At 40.6% G+C, this 20,192-nt stretch overlaps 1 protein-coding gene across 4 annotated transcripts in view; it reads right to left on the bottom strand.

Annotated features, from left to right (window-relative positions):
- Nucleotides 1–1,627: 1,627 nt before the first annotated feature.
- cnih3 (cornichon family AMPA receptor auxiliary protein 3) overlaps nucleotides 1,628–20,192 on the bottom strand; it is a 134,137-nt gene continuing 115,572 nt past the window's right edge. For 3 of the 4 annotated variants that reach the window (XM_026194025.1, XM_026194021.1, XM_026194024.1), the window contains one exon: nucleotides 1,628–3,201. Coding sequence is in view for 1 of the 4 variants with exons in the window: in XM_026194024.1 (XP_026049809.1) it covers nucleotides 3,174–3,201 (28 nt within the window). In the remaining 3 variants the exon portion in view is untranslated. Of the gene's footprint in view, nucleotides 5,454–20,192 lie in introns of all 4 variants that reach the window. The other variant, XM_026194022.1, reaches the window with a different exon arrangement.

The following is a 20,192-nucleotide window of genomic DNA, read 5'->3' as shown; positions in this document are numbered from 1 at the left end:
CAGATGTGATGTTTTCTTCAAGAGTATTGATGGAGAAGTATAGAAAATATCAGAAGGACTGAGTGTTTGTGCATCCCCCAGGCTATTCGGGGCCTGAACCAGGTGTAGGACTGGACTCTCCCAAGCACGTCACTATAAGACTGGACTCTCACACACGTCACCACACGCACCACCACACATTTCCTATAATCCTATAATTCCTATAATTTATAATCCTTATCTTTATAATCTCTTCTGCTATTTGCACATTCTTTACTGTAAATTCCTAAGTTAATTTGTAAATTTTTGTAGTAAACTGTAAATTGTAAATATTGTAAAACTTTCCTTCTGTCATTTAATGGTCGGGCATTGTACAGCTACAAGCATTTCACCCCCATGTCATACTGCGTATGGTTGTGTGTGTGTGACAAATAAAATTTGAATTTGAATTTGATCCAACTAAGCATAAGCCAAGAGAGGAACAGTTGTACCGCATGAGCAGTTCAGGCGTGGCAGATATGTATGTGAGGGTGGTGCATGACATGTATGAGGGCAAAGAGATTGCGGTGAGGTGTGTAGCTGGAGTAACAGTCAAAATGGAGATGGAATTACATCAGGGATCAGGTCTAAGCCTTTCTTATTTGCAGTGATGATGCAAATAAGGCAGATAAATTCAGACAGGTGTCTCTGTGTAACATGATGCAAATGATACTGATCTGTAGAGAGAGTGGACGAGCAGGTGGACGAGAGCCTGGAGAGGTGGAGGTATGCCCTGGAAAGAAGAGGAAAGAAAGTCAGTAGGAGCAAGACAGAATACATGCGTGTGAATGAGAGGGAGACAGGTGTAACAGCAAAGATGCAACGAGTAGAGTCAGTAAAGGTGGATGAGTTGAAGTACCTAGGGTTGACCACCGGACAGGTTAGAAGAGAGGTTAAGACACTGCCTACAGTCTCTGTAGGCAGTGTGAGTGGATGGAGACAAGTGTCAGGGGTGATTGGTGATAGAAGCATAGCAGCAAGAGTGAAAAAGAAGGTTTATAAGATGCTAGTGAGACCTGCTATAATGTATGGGTTGGAGATGGCACTGATGAAATTATGAAATGTTACGATTTTCATTTGAAGTGAACTAAGTGGATGGAGAGGCAGGGCTCAGACGGATTGGACATGTGCAAAGGTGAGATAGTAGATAAAGGATGTTAAATGAGGAGGAAGATTCATAGATTTGTGAAAGATGACATGTGGAGGATTGGTTTGACACAGGAGGTTGCTAGCGACAGGGAGCAAATCATCTGCTGCTTACACACTCGCAGTGGAGGCAGCCAAAATAGGCATGAGATGGTTAAATCCCTCAATGGTTACCAGTGACATATCTAGGGTTATAACTGAGTTTTGGTATAGTCAGAAGGTAAAATGGTATATTTTCATAAACCAGAACAAATCAAGTGAATTTCTCTGTATTATTGTTTTTCTGATAGAAGGTTTTCATTTGGGTGATCAAACTGGGGTGGGATTCCTGTCCCGATGCAACGAGGCTAAATCAATATGCCAAATGTAACATGATGCAGAGAGGATGCCACAGAAATTATGTTTGAAATAATATTTGAAAACACTGAAACATTGAAAACACTTTAAGTACAATGACTGAGTCTTTAGATTTTAAAATACTTTATTTCATAAACAATATCTAAATTCAACTTGGTTGGTCACATACATACAGGTTACGTTAGAAAACGCTTGACTTAGAAGAAGAGAAAACAACAAGAACGGGGCATTCCTATCTGCTCTTTGCTGCTGCCACTTTACAAAGTGAAGCTCATCAAGCAAAGATGGTGGGGAAGGTTTAATGAGTTTCTTAATAGTTAGAAAACTGTGCTACACATGGATGATGCAGGTTCAACCACCTGCCCTGCTGAATTAATTCTGGTGATTCATGACAGCCTCTTCACAACCTCTTGCCAACATCATTTGCTACAGTTGCTTTCATTCGAACCAGGGAGAAAAACCCAATTAATACCAGGCACCTTTCCCATCTTCTGCTTTGTTTGCTCCTGGCATTAGTTACATTGGAAATTGATGTTTAAAATAAAGCATGGAAATGAGCAGTCACAAAATAAATAAATCCAAATGAAAAAAATACAATATTTTGGTCCAAGGTGTAAAGAGAGCTAGAAAAGATTCACATTGTTTCCCTATCTTCAAATAGGGCTGAAAGGTTCTTTACATGTTGGAAGACCGTCACCTGTGTGGATAGACCATAATAAATGTTCTCTAATATAGCCAAATATTGAGCACATTGTGCAAGATTGAAGACACTAATTGTGTAAAGAATGTGTGCTCCTATCAAAGCTTCGCCAGGTTTCAGTTGTTAGCTTGAGTTTTCGAAACGTTTACACAATAGAACAACACTAGGACGACACTAAGAAGGCATTGCTGTAAAGAGAATACGTTTGCTGAAGATCAATTTGAAATGCCTTTGTTTAAAGAATACACCAAAATGCACACATCACAAAAGCCATTCACGTATGTTTGAAAGAAAATCCCACAGGCTACGTACAGACCGCGTGTGCTCCTGCTCAACTCCCCCAAAACCCCACCTGCAAGAACTCATCTCTCTTTTCTGTACAGTGTGATCCGTTCATCTATCCCTCGTCCTGAGCTCACCGGTGAAGCTACAGTTGGTGAGGCATCGAAGAGGAGTGACTGAGGGTTCGGTGAGTTGTGCTGGGCCTGACAGTGCTTCACCATGCTGTGCCTGAGACAAACTGTGCAATACTGTGCTCTTCGTCCTCTGGGCTACCATCGCCGTTACCGTACAGCAAGTACAGTAGCACTCCAGAGGAGGCTGTGGCTGTTTGTGTTTGTGTATGTTTGTATTTGTGTGTGTGGTACAAACGTTGGCCAGGCAGTGATTAACTTGGGTCTCGCTATGAGGAGTCAAACTGTAAACAGTAGATTTAGTTTTCAATTTTTATATACAGTTGAGGATAAAGCATGTCCTTTCTTCTTTTGGGTATGAAGCAGAAAACAAGCTTCAACCACGTGTATGTTCGATGTTTGGCTTCACAGCAACAAGGGAAAAAAAGGTTTTTGTTATTCTACTTTGAAATGTATTGTCTTTTAGTGTTCTTTAGTCCTGTCATATCAAATGCCTCGAAAGGTGTTCCTGTTTCTCCCCAGTTGTTGATAATCAGTTGTTATGAGGTAACCAAGGAGTAGATCATACTGAAACACAAGAGGAAGAAGAAGAGGAAGAAAAAGGACAGGAAGAAATAGGAAGTGAGTCATCATGTTTGTGATTAAACAGGCAGGCAAACAGGAAACTTTCATAAATATTGAAATGATCTAATTTCTTGTTTTGGAATTATTCAGTATTCCAGCATTCCAGTGTGTGAGGGTTTATTAAGCGAGACCACTAATTCTTAATTCTTTTTTCTTACAGCTTACTCTGCTGCTTTTGGATACAATTTGAATTATTTTGGTTGTTTGTCTGAGTTAAGGAGAAAGAGTGTGTTTATTTGTGACCAAAGGTACCTTTTCTAGTCTTCTTTTCAGTTACCTGAACTTTTTTCACCAAAATCTCAAACATCTAAAGAAGACCAACTCAACTGACCATAAATGTTTTATCAATCTCTTAATTTCGTCTTCTGACTTTTGAACGTTTAAGGGCAAAATAACAGTTCTTTTTCAATTTAATGTACACTAAAAAGGACCTAAAAAGATGCAAGTCAATGACAGACTCTTTACTACTGTCTGACTAGCTAATGCCATTAGATGATTTTTGTTGTTTCAATGTTTCTTCCTGAGTTTATGGGCTTAGTCAATCATAGTTGGATAAGGAACGAAACCACTGTCTATTGCTACTGTCTAAATGAGTAGATAGTAGCCTGTGTTTAGCCATGCCTACCCCTCTTGCCACATTTGTTTTTTGTAAACCAAGATACTGATGGTGAAAATGTTAATCATGAAGCTTCAAAATATGACTTCAGAAACTGGATGATGTCACAGTAGCTACGTCCACCTTCTATACTTTCTATGGTTATCAGTCTTTTTATCCACTTTAAGTATGACGTCCTTATTATTTCAACTAAAAAAACTATATAAGGATGACTGTTCTCTCCAGAAAGACTTATGTCCAGGTATTCATACGATGGGGATTTAACAGGTTTAATGGAGTTAGAAAATACCAGCATGGAAAACAGGGTAGACATCTAAAGATCAAGAACAATATTCTGGCTGAAATCTTGAACTTTGGATTAAAACAAAGATGGAAAACTAAATACCAACAATGTTTAGGAGGTTTGTGATTTTGGGCTAGCTGGTATTACATGGGTAGCTACAAAGCTCTGAGTAGGCTAATATAAACAAATACAATTGTGCTTTAGATAACTGGTTATGAAAAAGTCTTGATCTTAAAGGTCCCAGTGAAATTAGACTTTGCCTGAGAGTGGTTGTCTTTTTGAAGTGTTAAATATTTGCTGTCCAGAGACAACGAACCTGAATGCTCTTGTGTACAATGAGTCTCTAAAACTTAGCTCAAAGCTGTGCTATACTTGAATAGTGCTAATAAAAAGCTACACATGGCTAGAATGACAACTGAATACTTTTTGGAGGACCCATTTTCAAAGAAAAATTGACAAATTTAGGAGTTTCTTAAAAAGGCGAAAGCTTTTTGCAGTGTAGGTCCAGGAAATAGGGTTGATATGTCATGACGCAATTAGTAGTGCTAACTGGCCAAAATATATTAGCATTCATCCAAATCCCAGTGAGACCTCCAGTTTGTGTTTCATTAAAATTTGTGCATCGGTTTGAGACCAACACAACACATTTAGTGATAATTAGTGATGTTTAACCTTAATAATGAAATAATAGCAAAAATACATATGTATATTCATGCTATGTAAGAATATCATATTCTGTGGTTTGGGCGTTTTTTTTGTCTTTCAACTACCATCACATAACCTTTAAGACAAATGGAATTAAAGTATATCTCACAGACAGAAATACAAGAACACATATTTATTTATTTCAAACTGAAAAAAGTAGCTTGTCTTTAAAAGGAGGGGATACATGTTTGACAAAACGCTTCTTGAATGCAGTAATAACATAATGCTTTGCAGTAAATATCACAAATTCACATTTTTAGGTTTTTACCATGACCTAAAAATGTAAAAACAACTATCCTTCCTGGCATGTTTTTTATTATTTCCCAAAAGCCAGCAAAAAAGTTGCCACTGGATGCAAAATAAAAAAAACAAAACAAAAACAAAACAGAAGCCAATGAGCATCATGTAATGCAATGAGGATGGGACAAAGAAGCTGTCAAACACACATTTGCAAGAAAGTGGCAAAGTGATTGCACCAAAGTTTTTCTGTAAGTCAGCTAACAACACTGATGAGCTTGTGACCAAATGTAGAGCAGATACAGCACTATGGCCTCATTTGACCACAAAGAAGAAACGCTCTGTTGTGTTTACCTAGAGAAAAGAGAGAGAATAAAGAAGGGCTGAATGACATAACAGCAGCACAAATCACAGATCGGGGGGTTTGACACTTGTCTCATTGAGCTGTGACTTGACAAGAACAGATCAGCACTTTGTTGACAGTAACGAACAACTTGAAACATTTGTGTTCATCTCAGAAGTCTTTGCCAGCTCTCGACACCTCTGTTAATCTCTAGTGGTGAAAAGCAGGCAAGTGTGCCAAATTGACTCATGAATACCCGTGGACAGAGAGAGAAAAAAGTGATTCAGAGAAAACGAGAGACAGGAACAGATATCAAACGTGAAAGGCCTCATTTCTCCTCTTTAATAGTTACCAACTTCCTCCTGTTAAAACCTCTGAGAACTGGCTTCATTATTAATATTTAGACTTTTAGCTCTTTCAATTACAGGTCTTTCCCTTTCACACCCAAAGTAGATGTAAACTGAACATAATGTAAATGATAAAATATGACCTTTTATATTTGTAGCTGCTCACATATGTGTTTTTGGATGATAGATTTACAGTTACATCCCAAATATTTTTTTATACATTTAAATCAATCTGGAAACTCCAGAGCTGAGAAATGAAGCCAATGCTGGAGTGTCAGAAACTGTGTTCCTCTAACAGGTGGGAATCCCCATACGACTACCATGTTAAAATGCCCAGTTTTACAGCATTATATGTTTACAGCCTCGAATACAAAAACTGTTTTGCCCTTTGGAACTATTGTAGACTGGGCGAAAATTTACCCTATATCATTCACTTGGATTTATTTAGGATCAGAATTAAGGGTAGCTGTAGTTTGTAGTGCATTATCACATTATCTTGTGCATTATCACTCGTATTTTCTTTCTCCCATTTTTATTTCTTGCCTCAAAGTTAAAATAAGTTTAATTCCTGGGGGGCAAATCTTCCGTGCTAAAAGTGATTTCACATGAATTTTCACGCATATTCCATGGACGGTCATTACATACCCCCAGTTCCCTGTCCGTGGGCATCCTTCCAGTTTTTGTTCCAGTCATTGTGCTATACACCATCTGGATATAAGTAGCTTACCAAACTTGATAACTGATCACTAAGCATTCTAATCTAATCTAAAAATGGTAACTTTGGATCAAAAAACAACATCAATGTTCAGAAACCAATTGGCTGCTACATCTAACTTTTACATATAGCCTATGGTTTGTGCCTAGAGCAGTGTTTCCCAACCACTGTGCCGAGAAATGATCAGGTGTGCCATGGAAGATTATCTGGTTCCGCTTGATTAGTACTCTAAGCGATCAACGTGAGTAATGGGCAGAACAATTACATTCTCTTCTACTAGGGGGCAGTACTACTAGCTGCTCTAATTAAATTGGTTGCTAACTGCCAATAAAACAGAAGAAGATGGAAAGAAAATACATAATAGTCATGCTTGTGAGTGAAACAACGCAGCACTTAATAGCAATAGATGAATATTTGAATAAAAAAAAGTAGTCAATCGGACCTGGGTCCTGGAGCAAATTTCGACCCAGATGAAGGCCCTAGTAGGAGTAGTGGTCAGAAGAAAGCAAAAAAGGTATACTGGGGACAAACCGGGCCACTTCTGCTATACCTGGTGGTTTTGTTTGGTGGTGTGCCGTGTGATTTTTCTAATGTGAAATATGGGCCATGATTCCAAAAGTATGGAAAACACTGAGCTAAAGAATAGGAAGAATAATAAGAGTCTAACACTTGCTGTTGGCATATGCTACCGTGCATATGCCAGGAGAGGTGGACTTGTATTATAAATGCCCAATTAATTGGACATTTATAATATAAACTGAATTAGCGGTGAACATGTGCCCTTTGAAAGATGCCTTATTAGACAGGAACAATGTGTGTTAACAAGTTAATGTCCAATTAGTCTGAGTCTAATTAGAGTGTAGAGCAGGTTTGCATATCCTAAGGACAGTTTTATAATAATATTGAAACAGAGATCTCACGCCAAGCTCATTACAAATAGCTGCAATACTTTATTCATATGCACAACATGACTGAACTACTTAACAGGTGACCCCAGAGGTAATTTTTGTAGCAACCTATTATGACCCACAGTTACATTTTACCATTAACTGTTTTAGCAACAAAACACATCTTTTTTCTTGCTGTGAAAATTTAGTGTGACAGGGAAGTCAGTAGATTTAGCTATGTGCCAAGTCAATAAAATGAGGAGGTTGGGATCGATGGATGGCGTCAAGAAAACATCAACAATATGAAAGACCACTTTTTGTTTCACAATTCAAACCAATAATCATTGTTTCTTTGACCTATGACCTTTAACCCTATTGTTCCAACTAGGGCTGTCAGAAAAAAATCCATACTGAGATATTAATCAATACTAAAATTGATTTTTAGTAAAACCATTTTTAAAATATCTTCTTTATTTTAGCATAACTAATACCACAAAAGTTCATTTTTAACTTTTTCATAATGCTTTTCTACTACAAAAATTTCTATGATTTAAATGTGTTATGTATTGTGTTGTTTCATTTCTTTATTAGTTATTACTTATTAGATATTCTGAAGGTAAGATACATTACAGATAAAAATGTCACAGATAATTGATCTAATTTATAATTTTGAAAATTCGTGGAAAATTAACTTATCTTTTTCAAAAAAATGGCTTCTTTGCCATTACTTCTCTTGTTGCAGGATGAGGTCAAAAGTTTAGCTGCGATATGAAAAAAAGTACCAATATTAAGTTTGAAATTCTGGTATTGTGACAACTCTACTACTCTAAGTTTCCTTCTCAACCCTCTCAACATTTCTGCGCACAAAGCCCAAACAAGCCATTATTATAGCATTGTTACATCATAAAGGTTACTTATTTATTTATTTTCCAACAGTAATATATAACTGTTGGTGTATGTGCTTTCATGAGTACACTCTTGTGGGTTCAGTTATAAGGTAAGATCAAGCTAAAAACATGTTTAGGTTACATAGCATGTCATGCCTCTCTCTAGCATAACAGGAGGTCAAAAAGTCGACTGAGAATGGTATCAGTTAGTTTTCAGCAGTCGGTTCTAATGATATTTGCTACCGAATAGCAAAGACATCACAGCAGCAAACATCAAATCAGTTCTAGTCCACTGGCAGGTACAATTCATTGAACATTGTGACATAAATGTGAATTAACATGTTTTGCTTCTGCTTCATTGAAATGTAGTTTGTTTCCCCGACCTCAAATATCACCCCAGTAGCTAACACAGTAAAAAAAAATACAATATGTAGTTTCTGCTCATCTGCAGTCCTGCAGATAATGGAGTGTTACATCATCTGTGGTAAATTTTCAGTATATTCTCTGTATTAAGGGTTAATATAGTAATATAGTAACAGATGTGGGTCCTATAAAACTCCTACAAACCTGCCATTAATTAATCCTTCAATCTTAAATATGATCAACCTATCTCTAATAATCGACTATGTACCACAGGCCTTCAAGCTGGCTGTAGTTAAAGCTTTACTTAAAAAGCCATCTCTAGACCCAGCAGTCTTAGCTAATTACAGGCCAATCTCCAACCTTCCTTTCATATCAAAAATCCTTGAAAGAATAGTTGTCAAACAGCTAACAGATCATCTGCAGAGGAATGGCTTATTTGAAGAGTTTCAGTCAGGTTTCAGAGTTCATCACAGCACAGAAACAGCTTTAGTGAAGGTTACAAATGATCTTCTTATGGCCTCTGACAGTGGACTCATCTCTGTGCTTGTCCTGCTAGACCTTAGTGCAGCGTTCGATACTGTCGACCATAATATCCTATTAGAGCGATTAAAACATGCTGTAGGTATTACAGGTACTGCACTGCAGTGGTTTGTATCATATCTATCTAATAGACTCCAATTTGTGCATGTAAATGGAGAGTCCTCTTCACACACTAAGGTCAATTATGGTGTTCCACAGGGTTCAGTGCTAGGACCAATTCTGTTTACATTATACATGCTTCCCTTACGCAGTATCATTAGAAGACATAGCATACATTTTCACTGCTATGCAGATGACACCCAGTTCTATCTGTCCATGAAGCCAGATGACACACACAAATTAGTTAAACTGCAGGAATGTCTTAAAGACATAAAGACCTGGATGGCCGCTAACTTTCTGCTTCTTAATTCAGATAAAACTGAGGTTATTTTACTTGGCCCTGAAAATCTTAGAAATATGGTATCTATCCAGATTCTTACTCTGGATGGCATTACCTTGGCCTCCAGTAATACTGTGAGGAACCTTGGAGTCATTTTTGACCAAGACATGTCCTTCAATGCACATATTAAACAAATATGTAAGACTGCTTTCTTCCATTTGTGCAACATCTCTAAAATTAGAAATATCCTGTCTCAGAGTGATGCTGAAAAACTAGTTCATGCATTTATTACTTCCAGGCTGGACTACTGTAATTCATTATTATCAGGATGTCCTAAAAACTCCCTAAAAAGCCTTCAGCTAATCCAAAATGCTGCAGCAAGAGTACTGACAGGGACTAGAAAGAGAGACCGAGTCACGTGGTACGCCCGCCCAAGATGGCAGCATAAGTTGGAGGCGCGCACTCCACCCCCCCTAAACCTTGTTAAAAATAAGTTAGAGCCGGTCATTTGTCTTACTTTGGGTCAGCCCTGGCAAATTCTGTGGAAGGAGGCAGAAGAGTCATTACTTTACACGCAACGATCCGACTATGCCGTGAGGGAAAACACACAACACTCAGGCTACTTCGCTAACTACTATGGCGGAGACACCTGATGGTGTGGATGCCAGGTGTCCTTCCCAAGATGGTGTGGCGGCCGAGCTGACTTCTATAAGATCTCTGCTTGAGCAGGTAGCACAAGATATGACGACGGTGAAAGGTGGAATTGAGTCTCTCAAGGAAGCTGGGAATAGCCTAGGCGCGAGGGTGGACGAAACAGAGACAAGAATTTCTCGTTTGGAGGATGAAGAGGCTAAAGCTAGCTCAATAAGTAAGAACTTGAAGATACAGAACCAGCGGCTGCAGGAAAAAGTAACGGTGCTCGAGGGTTTCTCACAGCGCCAGAATATTAGAATATCGGGTATTAGAGACGGAACCGAAGGCCGTAATCTTGAGGATTGCGTGAAGCATCTGTTGTCTGAGGCTCTGGACATTGAGATGGGAGATTACTACGAAATAGACAGAATCCATCGGGTGGGGCCAGCACCTCCGAAGCCAGCTGCGGACTCCAGACCGAGACACATCATCGTTCGCTTCCTACCGGATAAAGCCAAGATGTCCGTACTGGCGGGTGCCAGAAAAAAGAAGCAGATCATTTGGAAAGGCATGAGAGTTCGTTTTTTCCAGGATTATGCACAGGAGGTACAAGAAAAACGCCGGAAGTTTGACGCGGCGCGCCGCTTGCTGCAACAGTGCAATATTGGCTATTCCCTTCGCTTTCCGGCTGTTATGACTTTTTCAGTGGATAACCAGTATCATCAGTTTTCCAACCCAGCAGAGGCTAAGCAATTTCTAAGCGGCCTGGATTCGGCTAACATTCCGGGTGATGTAGATTAAGAGGATTTTATAAGCTATGGGTTAGTTTACTTCTGTGAGGGTTTTTTTGTTTGGGGGGGGGGGGGGGGGGGGGGGGGGGGGACGTGAGGAGGGATGCCATTATGGGATTTTTGAGTGCCACGGACCAACGATTTCATGGTGTTTTTTTTTCTTCTCTTTTTCTTTTTTTTTTTTTTTTTAACTGTGTTTTGTTTTGTTGTTCATTTTGATGGTATGGTGCCAACTGTCCTGTATAGACCTATTTTTTGGACCACTGGGTTGTCTCATGTAACTGGCTTTAAGATTTGTTATATGGGTAAATGGGATTTTCTTCTGGATAAATCTGTACAATAACTTGGCTCGCGTTGTGTTATGGAGTTATATAAAATAATGTTGTGGAATATAGCGGGTTGTCATAATGTTATTAAAAGGAAGAAAATCCTCACATACTTGAAGCAGAAAAAGACAGACATAGCCCTGATTCAGGAGACCCATCTCGATGAGGCGGAATCATTAAAGCTTAAAAGAGATTGGGTGGCGCAAGTTTATTTTAGTGCATTTTCTGCTAGAAAAAGAGGGGTGGTCATATTGATCAGAAGAAACTTGGATTTTCAGGTTTTTAAGCATTATACAGATTAGGAGGGTAGATGGGTGGTTTTGGATGCATGTTTACAGGGGCGGAAAATGACATTGGTCAACATATATGCTCCCAATTCTCCTCAGCCACAATTTTTTCATGAAGTCTGTAACATTGTGCGGACTATAGGTAATACAAATATTGTAATTGGGGGAGATTTTAACCGGGTCAGGGATGTATTGTTGAATAAATCCTCCTGTACTGGACTAAGTAAGGACTCAGTAAATGTTGCGGTGGACGTGATGTCAGAGGAATTGAGCCTGGTAGATATATGGAGACTTCTTCATCCTCAAGAAAGAGATTATACTTTTTTTTCACATCCTCACTCAACCTACTCCAGGATAGACTATTTCTTGGTGTCCCGTTCTCTGGTAAGTCAAACTATTGGGTCCTCTATTGGTAATATTGCTGTTTCGGATCATGCTCCCATTGACCTTGTTCTTTCTGGTAGTGATAATATTAAACCGTCACCTAGGTGGCGTTTGAATAACTCTTTATTGAAGAATAAGGGTCATTGTGAATGTATAAGGGAAATGATAAAGGAGTTTTGGTTGCACAATGAGGGCTCTATTGATGACGTTGGAATGACCTGGGACGCTTTTAAGGCCTATTTGAGGGGGCGCCTTATCCAGTATTGCTCCTTGATTTAAAAAGTTGAGAGGGACAAGCTGATGAAGCTGGAACAGGATATCAAGGAGCTTGAAAAACAACACATGCTGCACCCAGAGAGGGATTTATGGAACAAATTAATTAAATTTAATTTTGAGATGAATAGTATACTAATGACAAGATGGCGGCGCGCACGGGTGCAGCGGCTCTTAGCTCTCCAGTTTGGTGCTCGTTTTTACTTTTAATGTGGATATTTTTGAATGTTTGCAACGCCGCCATCTCTTACAGTCGCCAGAACCTAATTGACCTAGGTTTTAAATATAGTTTGTCTGTTTCTGGCGACTATCAGCGAACACACAACATCCTGGTGGAGATAGCGAGACTGCCAGGGTAACCGTGGATGGTCTGCCCGCCCAGCAAGCGTAGAAGGCGACGGAGGGAAAGAAAGCAGAAGAGGGGATGCCGGTCGGGCTCAGACGCTAGGCTACGCAAACATCCACACCGGCCAGCACTTCCGAGCCTTTTCCTATCGAACGCCAGATCCATCACCCACAAACTTGACGAATTGGAGCTACAGATAGCCAACACAAGCTTTGCACGTAACTGCAGCATTATTCTTATTACAGAGACGTGGCTTCACCCGCTGATTCCCGACGCTGCAGTCGAGTTAGCAGGCCGCACGCTACACCGGCATGACAGAAACAGCAACTCAGGTAAAAGCAGAGGAGGGGGGCTATGTGTTTACGTGCATAACGAGTGGTGTTGTAACAGCAGGATCATTCACACACACTGTTCTCCTGATTTGGAGGTTCTGGCAGTCTCGTGCAGACCTTTTTACATCCCGAGGGAGTTTACAGTAGTTATTGTGATAGCTGTTTATATACCGCCGGATGCTAACGTTAGCACGGCTCTCAGCCTCTTGCTCAACACCATAAACAAACAACAGCTTGCCCACCCCGATGGGGTTTTTATTGTCGCCGGCGACTTTAACAAAGCGTGCCTAAAGACTGTGCTTCCTAAATTTGTCCAGTTTGTGGACTTTGCTACGAGAGGAGAACACACTTTGGACCATGTCTATTCAAACATCAGGCATGCTTTCAGAGCGACACCCCTCCCCCACCTGGCTGGATCTGACCACCTCTGCATGTCCCTCACCCCCACCTACACCCCCCTGCTGAGAAAAACAAAGCCCCAGACAAAGACAATAAAAACCTGGCCTGAAGGAGCCCTTTCTCAACTGCAGGACTGCTTCTCAACAACTGTATGGGATTTATTCTCCAGCCACAACCTCCAGGAGTACACGGACACTGTACTCTCGTACATCAGGAACTGTGTTGACAATGTCACCGTCAACAAAAGGGTCAGGGTGTTTCCAAATCAAAAACCCTGGATGAATAGCGAAGTGCAATCCCTCCTAAAAAGCCGCAACACTGCCTTCAAGTCAGGGGACAGGGCTGCGTATGGGGCGGCCAGGGCAGACCTGAGTAGAGGCATCAGGAAAGCTAAGGCTGCCTATAGGAGGAGGATTGAAGATCACTTTGCTGACAACGACCCCAGAAAAATGTGGCAGGGGATCAATCACATTACCAACTACAGAAGCAATAACCAGGCAACATCTAGGACTGATGCCTCACTGGCTGAGGATCTAAACCGTTTCTTCGCCCGCTTTGAGACGACCAAGCCCTCAGCTGCCACACCACTTCCACCCGCCCCCAGCACTGGCACACTAACACTTAGGGAGCACCAAGTGAGGTGTGTTCTAAGGTCAGTGAATCCCAGGAAGGCGGCAGGTCCTGATGGAATACATGGAAAGGTTCTCAGAGCATGTGCTGACGAACTGACCGGAGTCTTCACTAAAATCTTCAACCTTTCCTTGTCATCAAACACCGTCCCGCCCTGCCTCAAAACCTCCACCATCATCCCCATCGCCAAGAAGACAGCTGTGGCCAGCCCAAATGACTACAGGCCTGTTGCACTTACGCCTGTAGTGATGAAGTGCTTTGAGAGACTGGTCTGTCAGCACATCAGGGCCGGTCTGCCTCCCACTCTGGACCCCCACCAATTTGCCTACAGGACAAATCGTTCCACCGAGGACGCTATCACCATAGCGCTCCACACTGCGCTGAGTCACCTGGAGCACCGAGGAAGCTATGTGAGAATGCTCTTTCTGGACTTCAGCTCAGCATTCAATCATATCATCCCGGAGATCCTGGTCCAGAAACTGTCTCACCTGGGACTCTCCACCCCCATCTGCCTCTGGATCAAGGACTTCCTGACAAATAGACCACAGTCTGTCAGACTCGGCCCCCACCGGTCCAGCACCATCACACTCAGCACCGGGTCTCCACAAGGATGTGTTTTGAGTCCCCTCCTGTTTACGCTCTACACATCCGACTGCTCCCCTACCCATCTCTCAAACACCATCATAAAGTTCGCGGATGACACCACAGTGGTTGGACTCATCTCAAGGGGGGATGAGTCGGACTACAGAGATGAGGTCAACAGACTGACTGAGTGGTGTTCAGTTAACAACCTCCAACTGAACACCACGAAAACTAAAGAACTTATCTTGGACTTCAGGAAGGGCAGAGCAGACCCGGCCCCACTTTACATTCACGGGAGCTGTGTGGAGAGGGTACACTCCATGAGGTTTCTGGGCGTGCAGATATCTGATGACCTCTCCTGGACTGCAAATACTACAGCGGTGGTTAAAAAGGCCCAGCAGCGTCTCCACTTTCTGAGAGTGCTCAGGAGGAACAACCTGGAGGAGAGGCTGCTGGTGACATTTTACAGAGCCACCATAGAGAGCATCCTAACGTACGGCATAACAACATGGTATGCAGGGTGCTCAGCTGCAGACAGGAAAGTACTGCAGAGGGTCATCAACACAGCCCAGAAGATCACTGGCTGCTCTCTGCCCAGCCTGGAGGTCACTGCAAACTCTCGGTACCTCAGCAGAGCTGGCAATATCATCAAGGACCACTCTCACCCCAGCAACCAACTGTTTGAACTATTACCGTCAGGCCGACGGTACAGGTCACATAAAACCAGGACAAACAGATTCAGGGATAGCTTCTTTCCCAGAGCTATCACCGTAGTAAATAAGCACAAAAACAATTGAACCTATTCCATACCGTCACTGTCATTATATTATGCTGCTATTCATACTGTCATTATATTAATGCTGCTATCCTGTATATATTGTACATACTATTGTTTGAGTACTTACGATTGTTTTTTTTGTACTTTTTATATTTTACATTTATATTTATTATTGAAACTTGCACCAAGGGAGTGGCACTCCAATTTCGTTGTACTCTGTACAATGACAATAAAGGCTATTCTATTCTATTCTATTCTATACTGGAGAAAAAAGCGGAATATGCAATGTTTTGTCTAAATCAGAAGCATTTTGAACAAGGGGAGAGAACAGGTAAAATGTTGGCACACAGGGTTAAGCAGATAAAATCTAGCAACCTTATACCATCTATTTTTGTTCCTAGTAATAATAATAAGTTGACCACCAGTAAAAAAGAAATTAATGATACTTTTACTAAATTTTATCAGGAGCTTTACACCTCTAATGGATTGGTGGAGGAACAGAGGCTGTCAGATTTCTTCTCTTCTATTAAAATTCCCAGCCTGTCTGAAGATCAGAGAACTGTATTAGAAGGTAAGATTACACTAACTGAAGTTAAGCAGGCAATTGGAAGTCTTAGATTGGGCAAATCTCCAGGCAACGATGGATTTCCATCAGATTTTTATAAGGTGTTCGTGGGCGAATTAGCTCCAAGACTACTGTCGGTATATCAAGATGCGTTTCAAAGAGGGAGACTACCATTTAGTATGCGATCGGCAGTGATCACGTTATTACATAAAAAAGGGAAAGACCCACAGTATTGTGGGAATTATTGCCCAATTTCATTAATTAATGTGGACGAAAAAATTATTTCTAAGATACTAGCTTTTAGGCTTGAGAAAGTTCTTCCGTATTTGGTGCATAGGGATCAGGTCGGTTTTGTGAAAAACAGAAGTTCTGCAGATAATCTACGTAGGTTATTGCACATATTCTGGAAGAGCAGGACTAATTTAGACCCTGTCGTCGCGTTCTCCTTAGTTGCAGAGAAGGCCTTTGATAAAGTTGAATATCCCTTTCTGTTTTATACGTTGAAGAGATTCGGTTTTGGTCCCTTTTTTAGGCAGTGGATTCAGGTGGTATACACAGATCCAATGGCTACAGTTACTACCAATGGGATAATGTCACCCTCCTTTTCGTTAAGTCGGGGTACTAGACAAGATTCACCCTTATCACCTCTCATTTTCGCCCTGTTTTTGGAGCCTTTGGCTATTGCATTACGTGAATGTAAGAAAATTAGGGGGGTGGATATGGGTCAAGAAGAACATAAAACTTTTTTGTATGCAGATGACATTTTACTGATCTCAAGTAACCCAGAACAGGCCATTCCTGCAATTTCCTCAATTATTGATTCCTTTTCTGTAATCTCTGGCTACACCATAAATTGGTCTAAGTCGGAAGTTATGCCCATTTCTAAACTGTGTCCGCCAGTTATGAGGAGCTCATGGCATTTCAAGTGGATGCCCGAGGGTTTGACTTACTTAGGGATTAAACTGACCCCTGGTTTAGACAACATAATGCAAGTAAACATCTCCCCAGTGATTCAAAACATTCGTCCGCTGTTGCAGAATTGGGTTAAAATAAATCTGTCCCTTTTGGGCAGAATTAATTTGGTGAAGATGATTATTGCCCCTAAACTTCAGTACTTTCTTCACATGTTACATAATTTGCTAAAGCTTTATAATACATGTGTGGAGGGTTTTGTGTGGGCAGGCAAAAAGCCATCTTTTAATCGGTCCAAATTATATGCTGCTAAAGAGAGTGGCGGGTTGGCATTGTCCAAGATGGTCTGGTATCATTATGCTTTCTCCCTCTCCATCATGGGTTGCGATTGAGGAAAGTCTTGTGGCTCCTTCGTCTTTAGAGGCCTTCCTTACTCAGAAGGGAAGACCAGTACCGTTTAAAGATCCAGTATTGGCTTTCATGCAAGAGACCTGGTTTAGAGCTCACCAATATACCAACATTAGCCCTTATCTTACCGCTAGAGCCTCTATCTGGTATAATAAGAAAATATTAATTGGTAAGAAACCGGTCTGGTGGGAGGCTTGGGCTAGGACAGGTATCAATCAGGTGGGGGATTTATTTGGGCAGACTGGCATGAAATCGTTTGCAGAAATCAGACGAGAATTTAATCTGGATCCAAGGGAAATTTGGAGGTTTTTTCAAATAAGACACTGTATTAAAACCATTTTGAATAATAATCCAGACCCTCCATCTAGTATTCAGAAGATGTTTGCAGCCCCTGGCATTAATAGAATCAGGGCATCCAAATTCTATGGGATCTTCAGAGAGGCACACTCTCCCAATTTGGGGGGACTGAGGCAGTGTTGGGAGAAGGATCTGGGTATCCAGATTTTAGAGGACAGTTGGAAGACGCTGGTTTCATCATGGTATGTTTGCTCACCTGAAACACAGTCTCAACTTATCCAGTACAAGTTGCTTCACAGAAATTACTGTACTCCCAGTAAATTAGTCAGGCTGAAGCTTGTGGATAATGACACCTGTTGGAAATGTCAGGAGGAAGCTGGGACTCTAGTTCATATGTTGTACACATGTCGGAAAAATGATTATTTGTGGGACGGGATCATTAACTTGGTGAATGATATTTTTAAACTTAATCTTTCTAAATCTCCAGCTGTATGTGTCCTGGGCCTGCTACCTGACAATAATATCCTTTCAAAAAAACAGAGACTGTGGATGCGTCTGGCTTTCATAACAGGATGCAGGATAATACTGAGGCACTGGAAGTCATCCAGCCCCTGTTCTCTCAGGGAATGGACTGAACAAATGTCTAAGATGGCATCATATGAACGGGTTATATACAGAATTAAGGGGAGAGAAGATATTTTTGAGCAGGTCTGGGGTCCTTTTTTGTTGTACATCGACAATGTCTCCTAGATATTGTGATAAATGTTCTTTTGGGGGGGGGGGGGGGGGGGGTTTCATGTGTCGTTGGTATTTTTGTTGTCTTTTTTTTTTTTTTACTTTGAAAGTCAGTAGAGGGAAGAAATTGTCTAATGTCATCAGTGGTCAAGGTTATGTTTTGTTTTTAGGCACCCGGGTGTTTTGCCCCCATTGCTTTTGTTTTTGCTGATGTTTCCCAGGAGGCGGTATATTATTTTGTTTCTCCTGGTGTTGTTTGTTTTTTTTGTTTGTTTTTTTGTCTGTTTGTCTTAGTTATTGTTAGTCCTTATTTGTTGGTTGTTGTTAAGGAACGGACAGAGAACTGACAGTATGATTATTCTAGTTGTATATTTGTTAATGTTTCTGTCCATCCAAAATATGAATAAAAAAAAAGAAAAAAAAAAGAAAGAGAGAGCATATTTCTCCTGTGTCGGCTTCCCTTCATTGGCTCCCTGTTACATCCAGAATTGAATTCAAAATCCTGCTCCTCACATACAAGGTCTTAAATAATCAGGCCCCATCTTATCTTAAGAACCTTGTGGTATCATATCACCCTATTAGAGCACTTCGCTCTCGCAATGCAGGCCTACTTGTTGTTCCTAGAGTATTTAAAAGTAGAATGGGTTTGGGGAGCAGTGGAGAAAGTAGGGTCGCGGAAACAGGTACAAGCTGCACAGATCTGGTTTCAGGCTGTTTCACTTTCAATTCAACCTCATGAATTCTTTATGCAGACCATCACTATAGTTATATAACATTAGAGTTTACTCTTTGAATTTGTTATTTTTAATCATTAAAACAAAGCTGAAGTGTGATTTCTGTTGCAAGGGCCATCCTTTCAACGGGCCACATTGACCTTCCAGTCATCAGCTTTAGCGCTACAGTACTACAAGTATGTAGCAAGAGCTCTAAATGGAAAAAAAATGAAGCTTTATTTGATAAAATTCAAACCTCACATAACAAGAAAAAAATTGCAAGATCAAAATAATATTATTGATGTTCTCATTATTGATGTCAGTTCAAGTTAATCCCCTGCTTAGTTTAAGACAGTGTTTCAACATGAGTTTTGCACTTTTTAGTTCATATTTGTGAAAATTTCTCAAGATTATGTATAGGCCTTGCAAATCCCAGCAAGACAATGGTAAACACAATACTGGGTCTATTACAACAGAAGAGTCGGTTGCTGAACTAGCCTGCCTACAATCTAGGTTGTCAACCAGTTGAAAACATTTGGGGTATCATGATGTGAAAAATACAACAAAGAAGACACAGGGCTGTTGAGCAGCTAGAATATGATATTGGACCAGAATGAGACAAGATTCTTCACCCAAAAGTCCAGCAGTTTCTCAGTTGCCAGATATTTATGGCATTTGTTTAAAAGGAGAGTATGTCCTTTTTTTCTGGTAATTTTGAGATTCATAAGTCATAATGAGGAGATAAAACCTTCCTTGGATGGTTTTGTGTGTTGAAATCCTATTTTAAGTGGAAAAAATAAATTTTGTAACATTGTATAAGTCCTGCTTATAGAGTGTTACATGCCACTGTTAAGGCTGTTGACCAGTTAACACCAGCCCTTCTTTTTTGTAACTACAAAAGGGCTGAAAAAAGTCTCCGTTTCAGAATTGCTACTCATCTAATTGACAATGAATTTATGTTACACGCACTCACCTTGTAGGCATGAAGATGTGGAAACTTTATTAGCCTCAAGAATCCGTTGTTGTACTGGGGACTTAAACAAATTAATGTAATAGTTTCGTGAGGTTTTATTCTTTTGGTTGATGCATAATTTGTGCAATTTGATTTCTAATAAGCCAGTGCCATTCAAAATATAGTAACAGATTTCTCCCTCATACATTCCCTCTTAGGCTAGCCATTGGGAAAGGGGTAGCATTTTACCCAAATGCAACCGGATTGAACCTACTCAAATTTGGCTTGC

The sequence above is a fragment of the Astatotilapia calliptera genome, chromosome 15 (assembly GCF_900246225.1).
Source record: "Astatotilapia calliptera chromosome 15, fAstCal1.2, whole genome shotgun sequence".
Taxonomy (NCBI): Eukaryota; Metazoa; Chordata; class Actinopteri; order Cichliformes; family Cichlidae; genus Astatotilapia; species Astatotilapia calliptera.
This window is presented reverse-complemented; position numbering and strand designations above follow the sequence as displayed.